The sequence below is a fragment of the Juglans regia genome, chromosome 11 (assembly GCF_001411555.2).
Source record: "Juglans regia cultivar Chandler chromosome 11, Walnut 2.0, whole genome shotgun sequence".
NCBI classification, from domain to species: Eukaryota; Viridiplantae; Streptophyta; class Magnoliopsida; order Fagales; family Juglandaceae; genus Juglans; species Juglans regia.
The window spans coordinates 35,054,050-35,081,213 of NC_049911.1; the positions used below are offsets into that span (position 1 = coordinate 35,054,050).

The window sequence follows — 27,164 nt, forward strand, 5'->3', positions numbered from 1 at the left end:
TTAGGGCACAGGTACTATCAGTGGGTTGGGGGTTTGGAAGAATCTTTTTTGTTTTGGCAAGCTTTCATTTGCTTTTTCAATGGGGAATCTTTTTGACACTTTAATTTAGGGGAAGTTTTCATTTTTTTTTTTCCTCTCAATAAGTCAATTAATAAAAGAAGTTGCACCCACTTACTGATCATCACGAGCTGTCCACGTGAAGGGAGTGGAGGAGATTGTGAGATATTTCGTTTTAAGCTAGCTAGGTTCTTGAGAGATCGATGGCGTTGGTGGGTTTAGTAGTGTCACTGAAACGTGCACACGGGGTACTTTTCTTTTGTTGCATGTGTTCTTATCAGTGGGGATAAGATCATAACCCAAACCATAAGTTGTATAGTTTTAACTACTTACTTTTGCGCCAATTATTCATCATGTTCCATAATTTTGTGGTTCCTAAAATGAGATCATGATGATGATCTGGATATTTGGCCAAGGACGACAGATCAAATCGTAATTATAAGCATGATCTGTATACTATATGATCAATTAATTAAACTCCTCATGTATTCATATGATTTGACCAAAAATCCTTTGTAATGATCTAGCAATATATATATATATATATATATGCATATATCAGTACCAGATTTATTTCCAATTAACACATCATGAATTGTAATTTGTAGATGATCCATTCCAAAGCTCACATGCACACAATGGAGGAAGAGGGTTACAATATTTATAATATTGGTTGACAGCGTCATTAATTGGGTTGATCACTCCAATTAACTGGAATCAGAGTTTAAATATTAGTTGAGATGAGTTGATCAGTTGAATGGGTCATATATAGTACTACGTACACTACAAGAAAAATAGGCTTTTGTGGCCATTTAATTGCGGCGAAAATGTTATTTGTGACCAAAACAGACTCATTTTGACTGTAAATAATCATTTCGCTGGAATTAAATGGCTACAAATAAGCAGTTTTCTTGTAGTGGTACTGTGGTGTTGCGCATCTTTTAATTAACTAAATTAAAGCAAGGTTAATGAGATATAATTAATATCGATGTCAAGGTGGTCACATTGATCCATGCATGATTAGCGATCTGATTTGCATTAATATATATCACTCAGCTGGATAAGTACTTTTGATTTCATTCATATAATTATAAGAATTTTAACAAGTGAGCGACTAAAGATATATAGCATTTTCGACGAAGATCAGATATGCACTCACTAAATAAGTTGATTGCTCTATCAATTTTATTTTCAAAATCTGAAAACAAGCACTAGTTCTCGGCCCTAAACTGAAAGTGAAAAAAAAAAAAAAAAAACTTCAATTCTATCTTTCACGTGCTCAGTGCTTGAAACGATCGATAATATATATATAAGATCAGATCGCTTATGATGTAGTTTGCACGTGAAGAAACCTATTTAATCGGTAGATCGAATATGCATGGTATTTGAGTTTCAAGAGTTATTACCATTAACTAGTCTTAATGGTTCTTAGGTTGAATTTTTTCCACGAAAAAAATAGAGGAAAGAAGATGTTAAAAAAATATTGGTGGAGCATTTGAATTAGATTCTCTGATGATATCCATTCTTTTTTTTTTTTTTTTTTTTTTTAAATTTCTTGCTTTACATATATAGATCATGTTATCGATCCATTCCATGGGTATATCAGTACTACTATTGATTATGAAAATTACCAAAAAAAAAAGGGTTACGTGAATTTAGTATACATGCAGTACCCTAATCATTAATGAAAAAACTTATTCCCGATCCTTAGGTCTAATTTGGATGATTGGGCGGTCAATTATTGGACAATCAGTTCTATGATTGGGCTAGCTTTCACACATGATCATTTGACTAACCAAAGCTTTTATATGTAAGCTTTTTGATATCATTGTCAATTCAGAATTGACTGAGTCCTTGAGTACGTAAATCTTCAAAAGGACCACCATATGCAAAAGCTGGTTTAAATAATTATCATTATCATAGAGAGAGAGAGAGAGAGAGAGAGAGAGAGAGGGTTGTTTTCCCTGTCTGAACAGCTTACAAGTTCAGAATATTTGGCATTAAAATGCCCACACGGCATCACATGGGCTTTCTGGTCCTCCATCTATAACCTTTTTGCAGCGTCTTGTCAAATCTATCATTAGCATCGATCATGGACCTTTCCTCCTTGAATTCTTCACATGATGCGCGCGGTGTGCCATCGATCGGCCATCCAATTATCCATCAATACAACAGCTAGGCCGGCTTGCATGTTTTTTGTAATTATATTTTTCCTGTCTAATATGTTTTTATTTCTATAATTATGTGGAAGCTAGGACAGTGTATATATATATATATATATAACATTAGAGGCATAAATGTAATACAGCTAGAATAAGGTATAAGAAAGAAAAGCTGGCATCTACCTAATACATGATAAATCAAGTGATCGAAAATCCTTTCAAACCAAATAAAAAAGTGGTGTAAATTTAAGCCTCGGAAGGGCCACAGAACCCGGATGATATGTATTGGACACACAGCGGCCAATACAAGGGTTCAATCCAAAAAGTGGGTAAAGTTTTGGAAGAGCGACTGTTCAATATTGGTCTTCGATCCATGGCATGCAGCCCGCCTAAGATTGTAGCTAGTCAGATGGCATGACATTGCTAGCACGTGCAATTATAGATAAAGGAGATTGTACCAGCCAAATCTAGCATCTTCCTCTACCAAAAAGTGGGGTGATTTGCGCGTGGGAGCCAGCACCAGAAAGCTCTGACAAATAAAATCATACACGACTTCGAGCACAAGGCTAGCTAAGAACATGCATGGTCTAGGGGCTCGTATATGGTCACATGAAGTGATAGGTCGTTTAATAATAAATAATTTTATATGATACGTTAAATCGATATATTTTATAATAAAATAATTTTATAATTTAATATAACATATCAATACACGTCAGTTAATATAGTTATTTTTGTGACATCTTTTTTATGTCAAAACATTAATGGGGGAGAAAGATCAAAGAAAAAAAAGAAGGAAAAAAAAAAAAAACAGGGAAAGGGGAAGAAATTAAGCAAGGAGTAGAAGATCAAATATTTTCTACTCCTCGTTAACTAGCTAGTTAACAGATTCTTAATATTTTCTAAGTTTTTTAGAGAGAATAAAGAAATTAGATAAAAACTAAGTCAAATATTTCTATTTATAGGAATGATAAGCAGAAAAACATCGAGCCATTTTCTACGTATAACATGACTACTGCATGGGATACGGATTGACTATTAATTAATCATGTACGTAGATATGAATTAATTTTACCAACGCAGACCAAAAAATTTACCCTCCTATTCAGACTACAATAGTTATAATTAACGTGTTGATCAATACATGTATAATTAAGACACCGAATGTGTGTGTATATATATATATATATATTAACTGACATGGTTTCATATAATATGGTAGCTTGTCAATTTGTTTATTTATTTATTTGTGTAGACTTTCTTTGTGATTAAAGCATTACCGTAAAGAAATGATATATATACCAGTTGAATTACAGATGATAATACACCGATCTCAAATAAAAGTATATTTGAAACTGGAAAAAAACATAGTTAATTTGCTATTGTTGTTTGGTTCCATAACTCATCTCAACTCATCTCATCTCATCATTACAAATTTTTCAAATTCCAACACAAAATATAATAAACAATTCAATTTTTTCAAATCTAAAAATAATAATAATATTAAAAAATAATTTTCTAACAATATTTTATCATCTCAACTCAACTCAACTCAACTCACTTCAACATCCAAACACAACTGTAATGTGAAACATTACCAGCAGGTCGACTGGTCTATCAATTCGATCTGATCGTGTGTAATACCAATAATAGAAATGATGATGATTTCTATTCTTATCGGTATGCATGATTCTTAGTCAAGAACAAACATCAATATGTGGCATTGTGGTGCATATCGATCGTGGGCTTTAGCCAATAATGGTGGTCCTCTCAACTTTACAATCATGAAGTTGAACAGAGATTATATATATTCCCTGCAGGTGCCATTACAGACCAAAACCCAGTGAAGAACAGTAGACAAAAATGCAAACTTTTTGCACACCTTTTGGCATTCAATCCTCAAGCATAAGGTCTGCTCTTGTTTCTGTGGTGTCCCTCTTTATGCATGCCACGGGATCCAAATGACACAGACCCTTCACAATCCTTTATGATCTCAGAATATTTATATTTTTCTAATTCGCTAGCTTTATCAACAGCAAGAATTCCCACCTGGGCATGTTTCTTTGTTTCTGGATAAAGATTCAAGTACTCATGAACAGCAGATATCATAGAAAGTTGTAAATTCCATTACCCAGTATCGTACTATAGCAAATGGATAAACATTCAAATTCATGATTAATTGACCTGCCTGTACCACATGATCATCATGCACTCTTACTTCCTGCAGCACGAACGTGAGACAAGTTCTGCTACAGTCCTTCTTTGTGGTATTCTTGCTTCTGGAAATGCACGCGTATATGCGTACTGTACATGCATACTTTCCACTAGACCCAAACACATCATGCATACATACATATTCTTCTTGTAATTCGTCTCTTTCTTTAGGAATCAACCAAATAATTATAAGCAACGTGCAGGAAAAAAAAAACGTTTTTGGGTAATTACAGCTCACTCTAAAGAAGGAAAAAATAACTAATTATCAATTAATTGGAGCCAAATATATATAGAAATTTTTATACACCATACTATCATCTTATTATGTTAGATGTGTGATATTTATTACCATTGAATAATCTTTTATTGAATGATTATTAATCATCCAATAGTATTAAATGTGTCACATCTTATATAATATTGAGATAAAAGTGAGATGTGAGTGTGATATATACCATTATTCATATATAAAACATCTAACTGTAATAATTAAGATCAGTACAAGTAATCAGATTTTTGCCTTTAATTTATTTTTCTTATCCTACGCACTACTACTAATTAATAAAGGATACAAGAATTCCTATCCTGAACATTAATTCTCATACTAATTAATGAGTTAAATTACTCGATATATAGGTTAATTAGAGATCTCTTGTGATTTTTAAAATTTTTTTGTAAAGGAAAGAGAAATTAAGATCGATATATAGTGTAATATTAATTGGCTGCAAAATCATCATATATGTTTACGTGCTTTGAAATTTGAATATCCTTCCAGCCTCCAGGCAAGGAATCTTGTGGCCGCATGATCATAAGAAGGCGCCAAGTTGGCACTTACGTATGTACCAGATTCAGTTTCCATATACATCCAACTAAATTAATTGATGACAATGATTTAATTTGTCATCTCTTGCATGCATTCATACATCGGATTTGGAAAAACAAAACCAGCGTCGGTAACGGCTCTTTATTATTATTATATATTATAAAAAGGAGTTTGGTGGGGGAGATCCAAAGAAAAGGCCTAGCTAGCTAGATTCCAATATCCATTGCTCGTCTCCATCGATCTCTAAGCTCGCTACACGTCATGAGTACATGATGACATTAAGATGCATGCATGCAGTTAACATTTTGAAAAGTTGGTCGACAAGCCGCAATTAATATTCTTCTGATCTTAAACAAGCAGCTAAATAGCTAGCGTCCCTATTAATTAGCTAGCTAGCTAGGACGTCGATTACACATGCATATGGCTGTGTACCACTCATGCATGAGTACCAATCATGAATCATCTATGTATACGTACTTCACCAACCCACTTATATATTATAATTATTTTTTTCCAATCATGTATGAAATATTTGTACGTACGTACAACCAAAAAGAAAATTAAGATACTTATATGTCTATATTAGTTCTATTTTTGACACAAATAGAATGCATGCATGCATGTTGATGTGCAGCTTTTTTATTCGGGATCTCGAGCACCTTAATTTATATAATATATATATATACCAATGAAGTTATGATAATTCATGAACAAGCCATCGATTGATATTCGCTTGATGCCTAAACAAACACTAGTACGGATATATACCGCCATTATATATATATATATATATATATATATATAAGTTAGTGTTTGATGAGGGAGAAAAAGAAAGATCGAGGTGGGAATTATATATATATATATATATATATCTCTTCTTTTTTTTTCTTAATCTTCCCTGCATTGCCTGCTGATCTATTCCGAGAAAGTGGCAGGGTATTTTGGGCTTGACAAATCATCCTTAAATGCGGGCCGGATATGTACTCCATTACAACCTATATAAATATTAATAACATATGGTACAATCTAGAGGATATTATCATTAGCGTGTTGATTATGAAATTCAAGCTTCATGATCATGAGGTATATGCGTACTCGATCGGCATGTATTTTATTTATTTTAGCAGCGGATCAAATTAATTAAGCACCATTTGGGGAATAAAACTAAAGTTAAATGTGTTGATCCTCCAATTAAAGTCGGCATAGCATGCATAGATAATTAATTATATATCGATATCTCCATATATATATATATATATAATAAGATAACCACGAGAAAAGTACTTAGCTTAATTAATAAAGCTAGCTGAGAATTTTCTCAAAAGTGAATTAAAGCTGAAAAACGCAAACATTAAACTAACTAGGATATTTTATTTAATTAATTCCATCGGAACTTTTATATATATTCCTATTCTAAAAAGAACAAATACGTGGCACAAAGAATAAAATGAGGAATTAAAGTAGCTATTCCTCCTTACAACTAAATATAACTAATTAATTAAGAAAAAATTTATTTACAGTCCTAAGTGAGAGCCAATCTCATTGATAAATAAAGATAAAAAATAAAAAATATTATTTTTAAAAATATATTATTATAATTTTTAATTTTTTTTAAACATAATTATATAAACTTATATAAATCTCTTTATTAAGATTTTATATAGACTAACTCATTAACTAATTGATCATCTCAAGAGAAAATTAAAATGAGAGGGACAGTGGACCACGCGCATTAAGCCGACATGAGTGGTGTGGGAATGTTTCTCCGTTAGTATATTAATTATATATATAAAATAAATATATTATCCAATTATTGGGAAGTACTTTATGATGATGATGATCTGATCTGATTAGATCATACCCTCCAGTCACCTTCAGCACACGTACACATATTAATGTTTCTGTCGAATCAAGAATCCAACTCGACCGACAATGAGACAAGGTCCCAGAATGCTAGGATGAGGTTGAGCTCAGCTAATCACGTGCACATCATAGAATATGATCGGGACGTACTTAGAATATAGGAAAAGTAAAATGATAGTCTTCCGTTGGGATTTTTTTGTTTTTACTTAACGATTAAGTAATTATTTTTTTTAATAATATTATAATTTTTTATTCTCTTAAAAAATATTTAAAAATATTAAAAAATACATGTAAAAAAAAAGTTTGAAAACAACTAGCAGGAACTCGTGAAAGTAGCATCACTAGTAGGAAAATACTATTTTGTCCCCTCATTTTGTTCACTCACTTTGATCGTTTGTGTGTTCAATTTTTTTTAAATTATTTGTTTTACTTACTAATTAAGGAAATGATTTTTAATATATTGATGTATTTTTTTATTTTTTAAAAATATTCAAATATTTTAAAAATATATGTAAATAAAAAACAAAAAAATTAAGTTTGTGCTAGGCGACAAGCCCAGCTGTCATTGCTGGGAAGCAGCCTAACATGACCCTAGAATATATATATATATATATATATATAAAATATAATAGACATTGCAAATATATATTAATCTAAACGAGCTTATGCTTCTTGTGTAAGAGACCTTTACAAAAGAACTAATGTTAACGTGGAAAGAGTGATCCCCAAAGCATTTAGAATTTTGGAATCTCCAAGCAGGCAGCTTGAAACCTTGATGCTTTCAGAAAATTCAAGAAAAATCCTATTTGGAAAACGTAGCTAACTATCAACCTACGTTGAGGAATTAGAATTCTAGCTACCTAGCCAGCTAGGTCGGCAGTGTACTTTTATATATATATATATATATATATATATATATATATATGAGAAATTCTATTTACAATTTCTAAATAAAAGATTGCATATACAAGTCTTTTATTAAATAGAAAAAAATACAATTTTGATAAAGATATTATTATAATTTTAAAAAAATTTAAAGACAAAATTAATTAGGCTTACAATACAGTCCTCATTTTAAGGACTATATGTAACATTACTCTATTTATATATATAAGGAAAATAATATACACAAGTTTTCTGCAAAAATTTTATAAAAAAGTAAATCTCATCGGAAAAAAATTTTATAAACTCACTTTTTCAAAATGAGGCTGATATTCTTACAAAAAGTTTGTATATTTGAAATTTGTATCTAATACTATTGTATATATAAGATTAATTCATAATTCGATGGGACATTGAAACTTAGATATTATAAATTAAATCTAACTAAATTAGGTGATGAATTAGGACTCTCTGCATGGATTTATGATCATCAGAAGCCATAATAATTTAGATAAATGGGAGAAAAGAGGATCAATCGTTTCGTGATTTTACATTAATCGTCAGGATATTGCTAGCTAGCTGGTTCCGAGTATTAATACATGATGATGATGATGATCTGTTTAATATTATTAGATCTTAATTTTTTAATGGTGCACTTAATATAAAGTATATTCCGCTACTAATATATGGTAGCCAGCTAGCTATATAACTAATATCTTGATACTTTTGTAAGTTCGTGTCCTGCATGTAGTAGTACTGCCAAATAATCATATTTAATGTCTCAATTCAGGGAGTCAACCATGCATTATTACTCCCCTTGGTGGTTTCAAATTGCAGGGATACTAATTATATTGAAAATAAAAGGCGTTGATTTTTTACGCAAGATTATCAGAATTTTGGGAGTCAACCATGCATTATTACTCCCCTTGGTGGATTGATCTGATCTTAGTGGTGGAAAAATAAAATAACCAATTCGATAAATTATGAGATAATAATATTGTATGCGTGCATATATATATATATATATATATATATATATATTAAAGAGTCAGGGTCACAAGTCCATGAGTGATCCCTCCCCATATTTATTAAAAAATCATCACTTATGGTGGAGGAATACCTTAACAAAAAGACTCAACTGATCACTCATGTACTACCAACATTGGTAAACAAAACCTTACAACCAAAAACATGCCGGAAATTAAAACCGACTTCAAATATTAGCCATACCCATTAAATCTAACATGTACAAACCTCGCACCTCACGTGGTAAATCCACTGCCTCTAACATGAGAAACTCCTCCCCCAAAGCCCCGGCTTTAGCAAATTCATCACCCACTTTATTTCTCTCCCTAAAAATATGAGTGATAGAAAAATTAAACCCAACCAACAAAGTTAACAAATGATCCCAGAAATCACAAAGATACCACACCGTACAAACTCTATCTCTCAACCAAGACACCACAATTAAAGAATCACACACACAAACACACACACATATATATATATACACGTATAAAGTTAGATCATATGATTATTATCTAGATTTATGTGTTGTAAGACATATGATCAATTAAATCTCCGATCATGATTCATGTTCACATGATGCATATACGTACTAATTTTGTACATGATTAAGAATTACAGATATGTTTTATAAGAATAAAAATTATCTGAGTTTATAGCAATATTAAAAAAAAAATCATGGTGACTTCAAACTTTTCTCGATCATGCTTATTAGATTTTGGGTGCTGAAACAAAATCACTTCTTAACATCAACTCTTACCAATTAACCTACTGAATATATTATGATGATCATCTTTTATTTCATGTTAGAATATTGATAGTTTTCATTTAGGAGCTGTTTGGATAGTGAGATGATCAGATGATTTTAAATAAAAGTTGAAAGTTGAATAAAATATTGTTAGAATAATATTCTTATTGTTTTGAGAATTGAAAAAGTTGAGTTGTTTATTATATTTTGTGTGTGAATTTGAGAAAATTGTAATGATAAGATTAGATAGGTTGAGAGTGTTTCTCAATCCAAACGACTCCTTATAAAATATGATTTTTTGCCGTTTCACTTGTCAACTTAACGTTTGAAATTTTTAATGGGGACAAGATTTTTAATGTTTGAAATTTTTTAGTTTTGTTTTTCTCAAGAGTTTTTAGGCTCTTTTAAATAAGTTTATCATTCTTTTTTTTTTTGTATTAAGCATTTTTTAATTTTTAAATGATTTTTAAAACATTTTAAAAAAATTGAACTATTTATAATTTATAATCTTTGTTAGACACGTGCATGAAATGACAAAAAAAAGTGTCGACGTACGTCATGATCATTTCCATTAATTTATATTTTAGATTAACAGCTAACACAAGTAGTGGGATAATTTTAAAAAATCCACAACCTAAGGACTAAAATGTAAGTGCATTGTGCCATTTTTCACAAATCACAAGTACGCAAACTCGGGAACTTTTTCTTAATTTTCCCTTGTTTCAGAGCATTCATATCGACTTTTCTATAAATTTTTTAAAATTTGACTTAACTACTACTCAAATATAAATATGAGAGAAAGTGTAGGTGATTGGAATAAGGAATTGTTTTATTTATTAAAATAAAATATTTATAAAAAAACGATTTAGGGATGAATAGTGACTCCCCATATTTAGGGAGCCACCATTCATATCACAAAACCTTTCTATAAAGAGAAAATCTTCAAAGCGGTCAGTCTGTTGAAGTTCAAATAACAGCCCTCCAATGACATGTTGCCACGATGCTCCTCCATTTCTCATTTCATGGACCTGTCTACAGGTGATAAGTGAAAAATTCCTAAGTGAAAAGCCATTCCTCAAATCGAAGCCTCCTCGTCTCCCTCTTCCCCCGAAATCTCCCCATGTGAAAAATCCCTCCTCTCTGATTTGCTCACCTTCTTGGGCGTGGCCTCTACGGCCACCTTCTCCCCAAGTAATCCAGTTTCGAGCAGAAAGGAGGTAATTGAATTGAATCAAAAAAAGTTTCGGTCCAAAAAGGCAAACAACTTCACAACAAATACATAATATTTTTTGAATAAATTAAAAAGAAGGGTTAGCTGAGAATAAAGCGTATGTCCTCTCTATTTTTTGCTCGAGATTTTGGGGCTAGGAAATGTACAAAGAAAAATGGAAGGTAGAAGGCTACTTCTGCAATTGTCCCAGATTTTTGGAATCTGGGAGGGAACAAAACCAACGGGTAAAAGGCTACTTCATCAATTTATTTAGGTTTGGTTTTCAGTTGTTGGATAGTTGTAATCACAAGTAATAATTAATTTTGGTTATATTTTTTAAGGTGGGAAATTTACTACTAGCCCTTGCGCGTTTGAGATGAGGAGAAGTAGGACATGGAAGATTGTGTGAAGCAAAGCAGGAAACTATGATGCAATGAGCACGGTGCTTTCCTCCAATGTTATGTGTTTCTGATTTGAAAGTCACTTTTTTTTCTCTTCGAAAAATTACGTTTCTTTTTTTTTTTTTTTATCACTAATGGTGTTGATGGACTGGTAATGGTGTCGTGCGACGGTGGGCGATGGGGAGATGGTGTTCTTCGATTTAATGGGGGCTCAAATTTATTTCTGAATGGAGAGATGTGTAGATGTGTTTCATTATTCAGTGTAACGAGTCTATTGTAATTTCTATGAAATTGTTGACATGGTGGAGTATTATTAGATGCTGTTAAAGCCTTATTTTCGGATGGACCGATCCAAAGCGTTTCACTTCTATAAAATAAGGAACCGAATGGAGATGGGTTTTTGTCAAAAAGTTAAATTTCTTTGCTAAAATTTAGAAATTAGGAGTGTTAGGCATTGGGATCCAAATGCTCTCATCTAGGTATAAGAATTAGGGTTTCTCAACCTAATTGGTTCAGCTTATGCACGCTGTTTTAAAATTTGTCTCTAGTTTTCTTTAATCTAAATTTAGTGAAGACTCATCAAACCTATATATGTAGTTGGCACTTGGCAATTGCAGGAAGAGATCTCCCGTGTAGGGCTAAGCAAAAATCAGACAATCCGACTCCGCTCCGGGTCCACTCCTCGGAGTCGGAGTTAAAGTCATTGAAGAACCAACTCCGCTCCGATCCGCCTCCGACACTCCGCCTCCGATTTTATACATATTTTATAAAAATATATGTGTTTTCTATATATTAATCATTTGAATTTTATACAATTATATCTTATATAGTTAGTTAAACTCAATAATATACTAGTTAAATAATATATTTATACTATAATATATAGACTAAATTGACTAATAAATAATAATAGTTTAGTATATGACTATATGTAAATACCATACTATTACAAATTTACAATATTACTACCATGTTACATGTAAGTTGTAACACTAAATTACTAATGTATAAATATAATAACATGTAATACTAGTGTATATATAATATATTATAAACACTAAGATGCATAATAACATCAACATGTAATACTAATGGATAAACACTAATCTATAAATTTAGAATAACATATAATACTAATGTAGAATAGCTAAAGTATTATTCATATAAATTTTATATAACAATATCTTGTATTAATTATATTTTTCTACTTAATAAATTCTCAACATATTCATTTTGATAAATATATTAGTAATACTAATATACATTAGTATATTAATTAGATTTATGGTCTAATACTAATACTATTAGTAATCCACTTTAAGTCTATATATAAATTACTATATAAATCACTATAGTATTAATTACTAATACTATATTACTATATGATACTATTAACTATAGTGATATACTAGTATTAGTATATAATACTATCAGTGATATAGTTAGTATAGTGATTTATACTAATAGTATTATATAGTTATACTAAATTAAAATCACTATAGCAAATACTAATATATAGTTATGCTAATCACTATAACTAATACTAATACTAATATAGACTATAATTATAACTTATAGTATTATACCTATACTAAATCACTATAACTTATACTAATATAGTTATACTAAATCATTATAACTAATACTAATATTTATACTAATACTATTATAGACTATAGTTATAACTTATAGTATTATACCTATACTAAATCACTATAACTTATACTAATACAGTTATGCTGAATCACTATAACTAATACTAATGTAGTTATATTAATCATTATAACTATATATAGTATTAATATCACTATTAGTATAATATATAGTATTAATAATAACTAATACCAATACTAATATACTAATACTATTAGTGTATTACTAATATATATATATATATATATTAAAATATATATCAAGTATAAGAGATTAGAGATTTAATATATATATATATATAATATTAAATCACTAACATACTAATAGTATGATACTATAGTATTAGTAATTATATTATAAGATATAGTAATAGACTAATAGTGTAATATAGTAATACTATATTATATATAAAATAGTAATACTATCTTTTGATTCTTCATTTCATATACGGTGCCTTTTTTTTTTAATATTCATATATAATAATATATATCATATATTTTTTATGAATCTTCACATATATATAATATAATTAAAAATAGATTCATAGTAATTATAATAGTATACTATACTAACTATACGGTGCCATTTTTTTTAATCTTCATTTCATATACGGTGCCTTTGTTTATTGTAGTGATTAGTTGGATGTGAATATGAAATCATGGATGATGGGAGTACATGTAAAAATAGGACTTTCTTTTAATTTTTAATTTTTGAATGTATGTTAGTATGTTACTTGTTTTATTTAGTTGTATTTTTTATTATAATCAAAAGTTTAATAAGTTTGGATTGTAATTTTGGGAAAATTGAAATTTGAAAGCCCACAAAATTTTTTTTTTAAAAAAGTGGGTCAAATATGAAGTTAAAAAAAATTAAAAATAAAAAGTCCAAAAATCCGACTCTACTCCGACAAGTCGGAGTCGGAGGCGGAGCGAATTCTCTACATCTCGGAGTCGGAGTCTGAGGTTGGGCCCTCCGACTCTGAAACAGTCGGTGCTCAGCCCTACTCCCGTGTCTTTTAAGTCCCCTGTCCTTTTATGTGTATATAATATAAAAACTGATACTTGTATTCTCAAAGTTACTATTTAGATATTTTAATTTTTTTTAATGATTAAATTAATAATATTAGTGAAGTTGTGTATTTTTATTAAGTATGTTAAAAAATGTTTAAAAAAACATTTTCAAATGCACTCGGGGGCAGGCCCAGTATTACATGCTCGACGGCCCCTAGCACTGTCCATATAATATATGGCAGGACAAGAGATCTCCATATGCTAATTCGTTTTTCGTGCCGGATATGGTAAAGTACTATTAATAAAAAGTCAAAGACGTGCATTCCTTGAGAATTTTCTCTACTTATAATTGATGTTTATGTCCCGCATACCCCCTTAAAGCAGAAAAGTGAACGTAACGATTTCACATAGATATAGAAAAGCATGAGCCAAATTAATGAGATAAATTATAAATACACGGCCAGTTATGAATTGATTAAGCTTAAACGTTGCATTCATTGATCAATATTGTCATGTTATTCATATGCATTTCCATTCAACAATCTACATTTCTTTTCCCCATTGATTCCTCTTGTCATGCTTAATCTTTCTCATTATCCCTCATACATTTAGATTAATTAGAAAGACACTAACAATGCCACCAAACCCATCACCACCCCAACACTCAGGAAACCCGAGGCTACATTGGTGCGTGAAGAACCTGATTCAGATGGAGTGGGAGTGGGAGCAGCATCAGCAGCACTAGGTACAGGAGAGCTGACTGGTGCTGCATCATCTGCATTCGGTGCATCTGCATTCGGTGCATCTGCATTCGGTGCATCAGCCTCTGGTGCAGATGATGGTGATTCTGTAGGGGAATCACCAGCCACCTCATCAGTGGGAGCAGGAGCCTTTGCAATTGGTTCCTTTGCCGGAGCATGAGCTGGTGCAGTCGCTGGAGCAGTTGGTGGGCTCTTGGGTGAGGCAGCTGCTTGATCGATACCAGGAGGTACAATTGTAGATGTAACTTCGAGCACAGAGATGTTATAGGGTCGAGCAAGCACGGGTTTAACGAGCTTGATGTTGAGACTTGAACCTTTTACCGCTGACCCAAAAGCGATCTCACCCTCATTGACAAGTGAAACATCCAAGAATCCTTGTTGTCCGACAGCAAGACCGCTGGATTGAAGCAAGGTGGTGAGAACGGTGGTCTTCTTGGGTAGCGTCGTGAGCTTCTCAACATCATAGTAGTCAAGCACGACATGAACGCTCAAGATCTTCTTGATAACATCCAAGGGTTTTCCAGAGAGACTAGCAATGGCATTATTGTTGACGACAAGAACAGTGATGGTGTTGCGGCTATTAATTTGTTGGAAGAGTTGGGTCTGGGTGAGATAGTCGTTAAAGCTGCTAAACTCCGGGAAATGGCTGAGGATCCTTGTAATATTGAAGGCCGAGGCAGAGGAGAAGAAAAGGATTACGAAAGCAAAGGAGAGGAGAGAAGAGGCTTTGGAATTCATGTTTGATATATATGTGTACCTATAATAATTATGTATCAAATATGAAACCAAAACCTTTCTATGTTTCAAAGGGATCTGATGGATTTTAATATATAGGGTAGAGGGGTAGTTCTAATTTAGTAAATATGAAAGGGAAACAGATTGTGTCAGATTTGATGGATCAGGAGTGAATTTCTCTATGCTTCCAACAAGGAGGGCAAGGGGCAAGGTGAGTTTGGGGTTTCACAAGCTATATAGGCTATTTTTGGCGGATGTATGGTTTGGAATGATACTGTAGTCTGTCATATATAGTTTTCCTAAATTTAGAGGGCTTGACAAAATTCCAACATATGGATTTCCAAACGAGGGGATGTAATGTAATTAATTACAGATTGACCATATTGCAATTCTAGAGTTTAATTAAGTCAGTTAAATGATCATGGAAAAAGCCAAAGTAAAAGAAAGTAATTACATGATCTTGCTGCCGTACTTATTAACATGCAGTGAAAACATTGAAGAAGAAGTTGAATTAGATTAAAAAAAAAAAAAGACCCCAAAGGTTGATTTTGGTTTCGATCTAAGCTCAAAGTTTCAAAATAATTAAAATTTATTCTTTTCTATTTGTTTAAATTTTATTGAGATAAATAGTAATTTACCGTAATATCATAACATAAATTTAGGGCTTTAACAATTCCATCCCATTTAAATGCGTAGGCCGCTACTGTGCCCGATGGCATTGACCAACTTTTGTGACTGATTTTTTTTTTTTTTTTTTACATTAAAAATAAATAAATAAATAAAGGCATTGGTCACAAAAGTCGGTTAATGTCAAATCTCCGTATAAAATAAAATCTGAGTATAAATTATAGTCGGACTTCTCGGGCTACCCCGTCTAAAATTTAAAGTTAAAGGTTGTTGCATCTTAACATGTACAAATGACTTCGGTGACTGAAATAGGTGCGAAAATATAAACTTTGAAGGAAAGAACATAGAAAAATTATATTTATCATCCCGTACATCACTTATTTTTATTTTATTTTTGTTCTTATCAAATATGTGGTATATGAATAAAGAAAATACTATTCTCACAAACTTTCTACCAAAAATTTTTACCAAATTTCATTTTATTTTATTTTATTTTATTTTTAATTTTTTTACTTAATGATGAAGAAATTATTTTTAAATGAATTCATGATTTTTTTATATTTTTTAAAAAAATTTAAAGTGTTTAAAAAAATAATTGGAAAAAAGCAAAAAAAAAAAAATGTTTTTCCTTTCGGTTAAGATTATCTGTGAGAATCCTCTATGGCTATAGCAGGTTCCTATGAATAATTAGTAGAATAATTTAATTAATTTAAAAAGAATAAAACTAAATAAAAAATATATAATATATAATATGTAAAAGATGATGAATAGCACTGAAGAACATATATACCTAAGCCTTACCTTCTCTGAATTTTGGGCTGAGCCCAACATCGTGTAATATGAGAACATTCGATTCTGGTACAATCCAACTCCCAGAACCCACGACCGAACAAACAAAGAAAATTCAAGAGCCCAACTTGGTACCGCCGATTTCTAACGGGTAGTCAGCCGCTACCCAAATAATAAAGATCACTTTTATTTACAATAATTTATTAGAGTATAACAAAAGAAATAGATACATGTATCCTAATAACTACTTATCATATCATTAGTAGTTAAAGAAGATATCAAACTACTCTAACAACGACTAGAGATGACAACCTAGTCATGGGTCACCAAAATTGGAGGGTATTTTGACTATTTTCAACCTTTTATGAATGAAAAATCTTTTGTAAAACTGCTTGAAAATCTATCTGATTCAATGCATCATAGAGACAGAGGTTGCAAGTTGGAACAAAAAAAAAAAAAGGATGTACTTTGGAGGTGCAAAATGTAATTTCCGTTATTATTTTAGTAACAATTACAATAATATTGACCCAATAGAGGAACAAAAAACATAAATGAAAGACAAAGCAAGCAGCAAGAAAACAATGACTATCAAAGCAATGGACAGAGCACACAAAATCAATGGAAATTCTTTTTACCATGAAGGCAACTTTGCTTCCTTCAAGCACTAACAAAAAAGGTGCTGTTACGACAATCAAATTGTTAAATGGGCCTAACCTGTATGCATCACCTCACCCAGTCGACAATATCCAGAATGACGGTCAATGTCTAAGTACCCTCATCTTCACAGCTCACAGTGTTAGTACTACTGGAAAATAGTAAAGCGAACGAACAGATATTAGTAATAAGGTTTCTACCGTAAGAGGAAGTGTTTAACTTCGCGTTTTACTACAACAAAATCACTGTCACGGCAAACACCAAAATCCACATGCAAGTACTTGGTTATCATTTGATCTTGTCAATAATATCAGAGATGACTTTGTCAATCTCCAGAGCCTTCATTGGTGCAAATGGTCGCTTCATGTCCTGTAAAATAAAAGGCAGAGACGGGCAACCGAGAGGATGATCAGATGTTTTCCACAACAGTTTATTGAAAAAGCCTTATTGAGAAAAATAAAGATTTTGTCATATGCTTATCATCTCAAAGGCAAAGGCCTGCCTCTCGTACAAGAATGACAAAGCCACAACATTACCATCATTATATGACAAGAAATTCATGGTTGAATGAGAAACTCCATTCAACCAAAAGGTTCTCACACATCATACACCAAGCAATTGCAACAAGTTCTAAGATATTTCATCAAATGCCTCCAAGTACCATCATATTTGCAGTAGCTCCATATTTGAAGAGGACAAAACATGATGAACTTAATTCTTCATCAGAATATTTGTGACAGTCGATGACATTTGCGCTGCCAGTACCTTTACATTCCATAATGGACAAAACTCAGTGATTAAATTTTAGCAGCCTTTTCCTATAATCAGACTACTACAACTTATTATTACCATCAATGTCATGCAGAATACAACGAAGGCATTAAATTTCAAAGGAACAACAAATGCATGTTAACTACATTAATATCCTAAGAACATCATATGATGTAAACCTGTTTGGGAGAGCATTCATTTTATCTAGAATCAATAATGGGGAATGGATCCAGCGTTTATTTTCTCTAAGAGAAAGCATACATATTTGTACATATCATTCAAAAAGGCATATTCCTAAAAATATTCTACTCTAGCCACTCTCTCTCTCTCTCTCTCTCTCTCTCTCTCTCTCTATATATATATATATTATGAACTTAGTATTTTCCTTTTTTTTTGGCTGGGCAAAGCGGTGGAGAGAATCCAAGCATCATAAGAGGCCAAAGATTGGGGAGTATAGGGCTAAACCACACAACCTTCAAAAGGCCGTGGTGGAGCCATATATATGATAAACGCACTGTTACACTTCCACATCAAAGTAAGATATACGCAAAGCATGCTAAAGATCTCACAATTGAAAAAAAAAAAAAAAACTATGAAGTTTACTTGTGTGGGAGTAACATTTACCAGAAGACTGATGAACGTCTCACCACCATCCACCCTTATTTCAAAGCAACCCTTTCTCGGCTGTTGAAAAGAAGAAAAAAATGAATCAACTCACCATACCCATCATGAACCGGAAGCCAACTTCAAAAAAGTGAGGAAACAGACAATTTGGACCTATAAGATGACTTTTTGTTTCTAGTAACTTTAAGTTCATTGTCTCTTAAGATCAGAAGTATCTAATAAGAAAAAAAAAGTCTATTCCAACGAAGGATGTATTGTTAATTATGGTATGTAAGAGTAGGATTTGGAAATGAAACAAGGAGAAAAACCAGGTGGCTGTTTTGGAGCTGCAAACAGTAACCAATACAATATTTTGATAATTTTCGGGGTTATTTGGAAGCAATTTTATGCATGATTATTTCAGAACGGTGGAAAAATCAATTAGTATTTACGACAAAAAGAAAATTTTCTTCCAAGAAAATAAGATTTAAGCTTTAGTGGCACAAAACAGGAATTGATCACATGATTTATACGCACAAAGCAAACAAGGAATGGCATAACTGACAAGTTAATAAAAGAAGAAAGTTTGCCAAAATTTAGATTTAATTCATCAGCTAAGGGAGACTTCGAAAAATGTGGCCATATATGGCAAGCACAGAAGTTGTGTGGATAATCAAAAGATGGCATGTGTCGATGATCATGGCACCATATATCACATGGGTTGGCAGAGCATATTCAAGATAAGGCATTCGAATTGAAGATCCTTGAAAATGACAGATGAGGTATTCGTAATTGTAGTGGCGATGAAGTTTTGTAGGTCTGATTCTGTTTGGACTACAAGCATTCTAATAGTTTCATCGCTAAATAAAAAGCACCACCTTTTTCCCCGGCAACAAATGAACCATAAATCCAATCGACCTGGTAAACTGACAGTAGGATGGAAGAAGACAGAGACATTATTTTCATCACATGTATCATGATATCTGATGGCTTTATCATTGAAACAATGGCTACTAATTAAATTTTCGGCAAAGAAAATTACATTCATTGAGGATACCTTATTGGGATTGACCAGCACTGTGACACCAGAAACACCTTTCTTCAAACCTTCTTTCACCCTAATGGCCCTTGTCTTGAATGAATTGCATTGTTTGCTAGAGTCAAGCAACAAATATATTAGAAGAACAATAACAGATAAAGTTTATTTCTTCTCAGCAATAGGCTGCTATCAGGGAGATAGAGCAGAAATTATGGAACAACCTCTTCAGAAATATTCTCCATGATCATCAAAGAAAATGGCATCTTACACCTAACAAGACTTCGACTCAGTAGCTTTATATGTAATAACTGCTATCGAAACCAGATTCACTCGGTCCTTGCTTGCCATAATTACGGAAAGCCCTAACCAGCTTCCTAATAATAACAAAGTAAAAACATTAACTAAATAAACCCAGCCAAATAAGCTTATGCAACAGTTTTCCTAGATACCGAACGAAATCCACACAACACCCCCGAAAACATAACTATCATCTTTCCCCTACTACTATAGTTTATCGGCAACAAAACAACCAATAGAGAGAGAGAGAGAGGACGTCAAAGTTTCACTTTCCTTCTGCTTCGCACTCCAACCCAAAAGAAGTAATTAACAAACTTTCTTTCAATTGAGCAAGAAACTAACCAGTGCTCAATCACTATGGTCTTCGTCTTCGCCGCTTTCGAAATTTCCTTCCCTTGCTCTTCTTTCCTCACGACCTTCTTGGCCTTCTTCTTCGGTAAGTCGGTCCGGGGCCCCTCAGACACGAAGTCAGCCGAGTTTGGATTGGCCGCTCGCTTGGCCGCGCTCCGAGTCACCCTCGTTGGCAACTTGGGCTTTGCTGGTTCTTCCTCCACGACTCTTCGTTTTCTGGGCGCCATTAATCCAACCAATAGATAGAAACCCTCTGTGTATCTCTCTGTAGGATACACGCGCGCACTATCCTTTTGTTGTGTGCGCAACAGTTGGAGAACGCACTGATATTTTTCACGCTTTCCCGCTAGGTGAATTTAAACGGACGGTCAGGATTTTTCGTGTACACGGATGACTGTGTCGTCAAAGAAGTGAAACGGAGACTTCGGGTCGGGAAGCGTGGCTGACTCGCTGCCTAATCCGTACGAACGGCTCGCCCCGTCATAACCTTTTTATTGAATTAGTTAAAAATTAAATTTAATGAATATTTAATTATTAAAAATTAAAATATTAATTAAATTTAAAATATTTAAAATTTAATTACAATAATTTTTAAAAAAATTTAAAATTTAAAAGTTACTATACATACATTAAATATATATTTTATAATTATTTCTCACTCTTTTTCTTTTTATCACATATTTTATCATAATTAATATATTCATTTTACTTAGTGATATATTAATTTAATAAAAATATAATTATTAATTAATATATAATAAGTGAAATAGTAAAATGTGATAAAATTAAATAAATTAATAATTAAAAAAATTAAATATTTTTTAAATTAGTAATTATTCATTACTATATAATGAATAAATGTATAATCTAATGTAGATATTTAATGTGAATAATAACAATTAAATTTATCTTATATTATTTTATTATTATATAATTAAAAAATAGTTATTTCAATGTGAATATTTATGTGAATGAAATAATCAAAAGTTAAATTTCTCTTATATTCATCAAAATTGTCCTTTAACTTTGACTAATCCAATAAGAATACTCTTAGATGAATTATCCGACGATAAAATAATAAAAATTCAATTATTGTTACCATATAAGTCAGTGTATTAACATATTATTAATTTATTTATAGTAAGAATTATTCTAATTTAAAAAAAAAATTTAAAATATCAATATTTTTTAACATAGTTCATTTGGAAGCTTTCACATCGACAATGTGTTGATTGTGCAAAACATAATATTTCAAAATAAATTTTCTCTACAAATATATATAAATCTTTATTTTGTGATTTTTAGCTATTAAGGAATATGTAAAAACTATAAATTAATTTATGTACGTATTACTTGATTAAGTAATTATTAATTTATATTAAATAGAGTGCAGTTTAGCCAAATTAAAACTTTTTTAATAAAGTGATTTGATTATATTTATCTAAATTAAATTATAAGATGATTGTAAAAGAGTTGTCGATGTTTCTACTTAGAAGATGTTGGGAGAATGAGATAAGATAATAATTTTGTGAATAGTAATAAGATAATTTGTAAATAGATATAAGTAGTTTGAGTTTAGTATTTATTGAGTTTTGAAAAATAAGATATAAAAGTTGAATAAAAAATATTATGAAAATAAAATATTATTATAACATAAATTTTTTATATTTTATATTTTATATTTGAAAATGTAGAATTATTTTTTATTTTTTATTAAAAATTTTAGAAAATTTATAATGATTAGTTTGAAAGTGTTTGTATTTAAATAATATTTAATAAAAAAATAAAACGAGATTAGATAAGATGAGATGAAATTAAATTAAATGAAAAACAGGATGGATTGAAAAACTTTTCCAAACATTCACCTAGTACTAGCCCACCAAATTTGTTATTATATAATCATATAAACTTATACACATTTTATTATAAAATCTAAAGATAGTGTATTAACCTACGCGTCATTAGACTCAATACCATTTCAATTTATATTAATTTATAGAGTTTTGTTATTCATCATTTCTATACATAATATTTATTTTTTTTATTTTCTTAAATTAATTAAATTATTATACTAATTATTCATACACCGTACATCTAGTAAGAAAACATAAAATTAAAAAATAATGTGTAATATATGATGTAAGGATGACGAATATAATTTTTCTTATTCATATAATATCCCATATGACAGACGTAAAATAATTATTTTTTGTGAATAAAGGGAATTAAAAAGGGATAATATCTCAGTTTTCTCAATAAATCCTATATTTTTGTGAAGTAATAATACATTTTTACAAGTAAAAGAGTTTGGAGATTAGAAGGAAATCGAAAAATCCAAAACAATTAAAAACTATATTTACTATGTCCAATGCTAAACAAGTAAATATATAAAGTAAAAACACAAGAAGAAGTTTGAACTCATCACTACTGTCAAAATACGTGGAATTCCAGCTCTATAAGTAACAAAAACATTCACCAAACGAATTTAGTAGTTTTGAGAGAGATAGAAATCAATTTCATATGTCATAATAGTTCAAAAGGGTTACGATTAATTATCCAGCCAATTCACCATTGTCAATGAACGTGACTCGCGCGCGATAGCCTCAAGCACACCTAGTTGATAGGAATTATTAAGATCCGGTTTAGATATTTAAAATATCTATACGTGTGGATAATAATGAAATAATTTAAGTTAATATATTTTATTTTATTTTAAAAAATAAAAGATAAAAATTTAAATAAAAATATTATAAAATTTTAAAAATGTTTAAATATAAATTTTTTAATACTATTTTTGTTTTAAAATTAAAAAAATTGAAAGTATTTTACATTCGAATAATTTTTGAAAAAAAAATATAAAAATATATGATAATACTTGTTAACTGATGTACGCAATTTAGTTGAATATATATTAAATCATTTTGTAAAAAAATAACATTAGTTTGCATGGTTGGATGTGAGTATTTTGTATAAAGAGTAACATTCATCTATTATCACAGTATTTTTTATTTTATAATAAGATACAATATATATATATTAAGTATCGATTTGGATTGAAAACTTATTTCAATTCATCCCATCTCATAATTATAATTTTATCAAATTTTTATATAAAATATAATAAATAATTAAATTATTTTAAATTATAATAATAATAATATTAATTAATATTTTATTATAATATTAAAAAAATATTTCAACTCTTATATGAATCCAATCGGAAAAGAGACGACATACTCGGTGGAATTGCCTCCATTTAACTTTCATTTGATTAACTTTTTTTTATAAAAAAAAATCTTCTTAATTAGATATTTTATAAGATTGAAAGCTAAAAAAAAATATTTTAAAAAATTCGGTCAAATGGGCCGAAAAGCATGATGCATGATGCATTATCATTTCAGACTTCAGTCTATTCATCTATCTGGTGAACGGCCCAAATCCGCTCCCAAGATAAGGCAAGAAATCAAGTATGTCCACGTGGCGACATAATACCAGTCCTTCAATTGTAGTGGGTCCTACTGTTGATTTCGATGCCTACGTAGCAAATGTAACGAAGTATGTTCCGGAACCTTTTGCCTGGCCTGCAAGCGTTTTCGGAAGGAGAGTCCCAAGTCCGATTCCATGGCAGTTCATTCCTCAACTCTATTACCTACCTCGTTCAGTGCTGCGGAGGGTTCGAAACCCAAACTTCTAAAGCCTCGCTCACTTCCCTCCAGCCCACCTCCCATAGTTTCACTTCATCATCACCGCCGCCAGCGCAAAACATTGAGAATTTTGACCTCGGTGTCGGTCTCCAACCCAGAGGTGCGGACCAGTCCCGATGATCTTGTTGCATCTATTCTCTCCAAGGTATATCCATTTACATCATTCTCAGCCCGTATGTCTTGATTTGCTTATATTTTCTTGTATTTTTCCAAAATTTTATTCGTACCCATTACGGAAGCCGTACGTTATTTTGGCAAATTTCTAAGATTCGATGGAGTAGAACGTGCCTAGTTTTTTGTTGTGGGAAGATATTTTCCCAATTCATTCTTGAGCCCATCCAAGAATGATGAGGCATCGAGGACTATTATGCATTGCATAAGACATCGGTGGAGAACGAAATTATTCAGATGCAATTTTTAACTAATCACTGCAGCATCTTATTCTTCTTAAGGGCTTTTAATTTCTTTTCCTGTTTTAGATTTACAGAGAGAAAAAATTAATTTCAGTGTTCCTAAAACAGGACATAGATTGAATCTCTATGACTAGTTTTAGCAATCGATGGTAATAGTAGCCAGGATATATTTTATTTCAACCTTTATTGAAGTTCCTCAATTTCAAGTTCCTCAATGTTGTTTTTCCACTACTCCTAAATATATGACCCTTAAGTTATATCTCCGAATCAGGTCACACAAACAGATAGAGGAGTTTTGCTGAAAAACGAGGAACACGAAGAGGTGGCTGCAGTGGCTGAAGCATTGCAGAAATATTGCGTTAATGAGCCTGTGAACTGCCCTCTCATATTTGGCGGTAAAACCTACAGTTTTGCAACCTTCTGATTGATTTCGGGAATTTCCATGAGTGCTGCTGGATTGGATCCTTTTTTTCTAATATGTTATTATTTTCTTTCCTTTTTATCTTTAAATTAAACTATCTAGTTGAAAGATGAAATTTGACACCTGTCCAGCATCTTGAAACTATATATCTTGTGTCATGCAATGAGTTCTAGCTAAATGACATCTTGAAACAAGGTGCATGAGATAAGTACTTTCCTTCCAAAACAAGAAGTTTGAAGTTTGAACTTCATAGGTTTATTTTTTTTTTTCCTTCATAATATTTTTACAGATTGGGACGTGGTGTACTGTTCAAGGCCAACATCGCCTGGTGGTGGCTACAGGAGTACATTTGGCCGCCTTGTTTTCAAAACAAAGGAAATGATACAGGTTGTTGAAGCACCCGATATTGTTAGGAACAAGATCTCCTTTTCTGCTTTTGGGTTTCTAGATGGGGAGGTCTCTTTGACAGGTATGCCATCAACAATTTTACTCTATGAAAGGGAAAATCCATATTCATACCGTTGTACATCGATCTCCTTGGGAATGAAACTAAAACCTTGTCACTTCTGAATCATGGACTGTCTATGGCTTAACCAATTGCTATGAACATTTTGTACAAACTTTTAGGAGATGTTTGGGGAATGAGATGAGATGATAAATATGTTAATAGTAGTGAAATGATTTGTAAATAGTAGTAAAATGATTTGAGCTGTTTTATGGGAGTTTGGAAAAGGAGAAATAAAATTTTGAATAAAAATATTATAAAATTAAAATTTTGTTTGAATATAATTTTTTAATATTATATTTATTTTGGGATTTAAAAAGTTGAATTGTTTTTTGTATTTTGTTTAAAAGTTTAGAAAAGTTGTAATGATTAGTTTGAAAAAGTTATAATGATTAGTTTGAAAGTGTTTGTATTTGAATAATATTGATGTTTATGAAGGAAATGAGATATGATAAGATGAGATGAAAAACATGTACCAAACATTCCCTTAAAGCTGGGAAAGGCCAGCATAGGCATGCTTTGTAAAGTTTTATAGTCTACCTTGCAAGGTTGACCAAAATGAATGAATTTCTACATGAACATGGACAGGAACCCTGAAGGCTCTGGATGATAAATGGATAAAAGTTGTATTTGAGGCACCTGAACTGAAGATAGGGGCACTGGAGTTCAGATATGGTGGTCAGAGTGAGGTTGAACTTCAAATCACGTACATAGATGATAAGATAAGGTTGGGGAAGGGCTCCCGAGGTTCTCTATTTGTTTTCCAAAGACGCCACTATTAACCGTTTGGAATGTTTATTTCTTTTGGGGAACATTTATCTTTCTTTTAGCACTGCCTAATTTCTAATGTCAGTGGTTTTGTATTAATAGCCTTCGATTGACTTTCGAAGCCTTTTCTCAAGGAATATGTTGCAAATTTAGTGATTTTAAAAAAATATTAATTCGGAGATTTTTTTGCCGGTTAAAAATACACATTCTTAGTTGAATGTCTTCGATTTTATTACTTCAATGTGCATATAATGAAATAAGAAATAATTTAATTATAAAAATAATCATAAAAATAATTTAAAATAATATGTCAGATTACAAAATTTATTTTTATTATAAAATATATCTAATATATTAGATAAAATCACGTAGTTGAATATTGTAAAACTTCTTTGTAATTATAATTCTTCTCTAATAAAATATAATTAATCAGGAAAACGTTGATGTTTGATCAAATATAAAATCTGGATAATTTATATTAGAAATAACTACTAGAAAAGACAGTAGTACTTTCGGGAGTCGGGAGTCCAAATGCTCTCTTTGCATGTGCAATACAGCCCAAGAGTACAGAGAAAAAGGGAGGGGGCTTAGCTAGGCGCAACTTTGGGAATGTCATAATGCTCGCTCGGATTAGCCAGATACTGGTTGAATTCCTGAATCCGATCACGGTGCGATTT

The 27,164-nt window shown here is 31.3% G+C and overlaps 3 protein-coding genes across 5 annotated transcripts; 1 reads left to right on the plus strand and 2 right to left on the minus strand.

Annotated features, from left to right (window-relative positions):
• Positions 1-14,524: 14,524 nt before the first annotated feature.
• LOC109009587 (fasciclin-like arabinogalactan protein 14) lies at positions 14,525-15,974 on the minus strand. Its single transcript, XM_018990122.2, has one exon. The coding sequence runs from the start codon at positions 15,546-15,548 to the stop codon at positions 14,667-14,669; it is 882 nt and encodes a 293-aa protein (XP_018845667.2). The 5' UTR covers positions 15,549-15,974; the 3' UTR covers positions 14,525-14,666.
• Positions 15,975-17,436: 1,462 nt separating this feature from the next.
• On the minus strand, positions 17,437-20,972 carry LOC109009588 (selenoprotein H). 3 transcript variants are annotated; one of them, XR_001999081.2, is made up of 5 exons: positions 20,668-20,971; positions 20,047-20,143; positions 19,011-19,070; positions 18,277-18,380; positions 17,437-17,984 (listed from the first exon to the last, which is right to left on the minus strand). XR_001999081.2 is itself a non-coding variant. In XM_018990123.2 (4 exons), exons 1-4 carry the CDS (start codon positions 20,901-20,903, stop codon positions 17,904-17,906), a joined length of 474 nt encoding a protein of 157 aa, XP_018845668.1. In that variant the 5' UTR covers positions 20,904-20,972; the 3' UTR covers positions 17,437-17,903. The 3 variants fall into 3 exon arrangements, 2 of the variants coding, with proteins under 2 accessions (XP_018845668.1, XP_035538620.1); XM_018990123.2 differs by lacking the exon at positions 18,277-18,380 and having other exon boundaries at positions 20,668-20,972; XM_035682727.1 differs by lacking the exons at positions 17,437-17,984; positions 18,277-18,380; positions 19,011-19,070 and adding an exon at positions 19,835-19,915.
• A 3,269-nt stretch (positions 20,973-24,241) lies between these two features.
• LOC109009589 (probable plastid-lipid-associated protein 8, chloroplastic) lies at positions 24,242-26,689 on the plus strand. Its single transcript, XM_018990124.2, has 4 exons — positions 24,242-24,525; positions 25,065-25,188; positions 25,504-25,683; positions 26,308-26,689. The coding sequence occupies exons 1-4, from the start codon at positions 24,298-24,300 to the stop codon at positions 26,499-26,501; spliced, it is 726 nt and encodes a 241-aa protein (XP_018845669.1). The 5' UTR covers positions 24,242-24,297; the 3' UTR covers positions 26,502-26,689.
• The last annotated feature ends 475 nt before the right edge of the window (positions 26,690-27,164 follow it).

Bases quoted from the DNA above. Each gene is read 5' to 3' on its own strand.
- LOC109009587 (XM_018990122.2), bottom strand. From the start codon at position 15,548: ATGAATTCCAAAGCCTCTTCTCTCCTCTCCTTTGCTTTCGTAATCCTT.
- LOC109009589 (XM_018990124.2), top strand. From the start codon at position 24,298: ATGGCAGTTCATTCCTCAACTCTATTACCTACCTCGTTCAGTGCTGCG. The intron at 25,189-25,503 runs GTAAAACCTACA...ATATTTTTACAG, and splicing joins CTGCCCTCTCATATTTGGCG to ATTGGGACGTGGTGTACTGT. The intron at 25,684-26,307 runs GTATGCCATCAA...GAACATGGACAG, and splicing joins TGGGGAGGTCTCTTTGACAG to GAACCCTGAAGGCTCTGGAT.
- LOC109009588 (XM_018990123.2), bottom strand. From the start codon at position 20,903: ATGGCGCCCAGAAAACGAAGAGTCGTGGAGGAAGAACCAGCAAAGCCC. The intron at 20,144-20,667 runs GTTAGTTTCTTG...GCTTGACTCTAG, and splicing joins ACCATAGTGATTGAGCACTG to CAAACAATGCAATTCATTCA. The intron at 19,071-20,046 runs GTATCCTCAATG...TCTTTTCAACAG, and splicing joins TGCTGGTCAATCCCAATAAG to CCGAGAAAGGGTTGCTTTGA.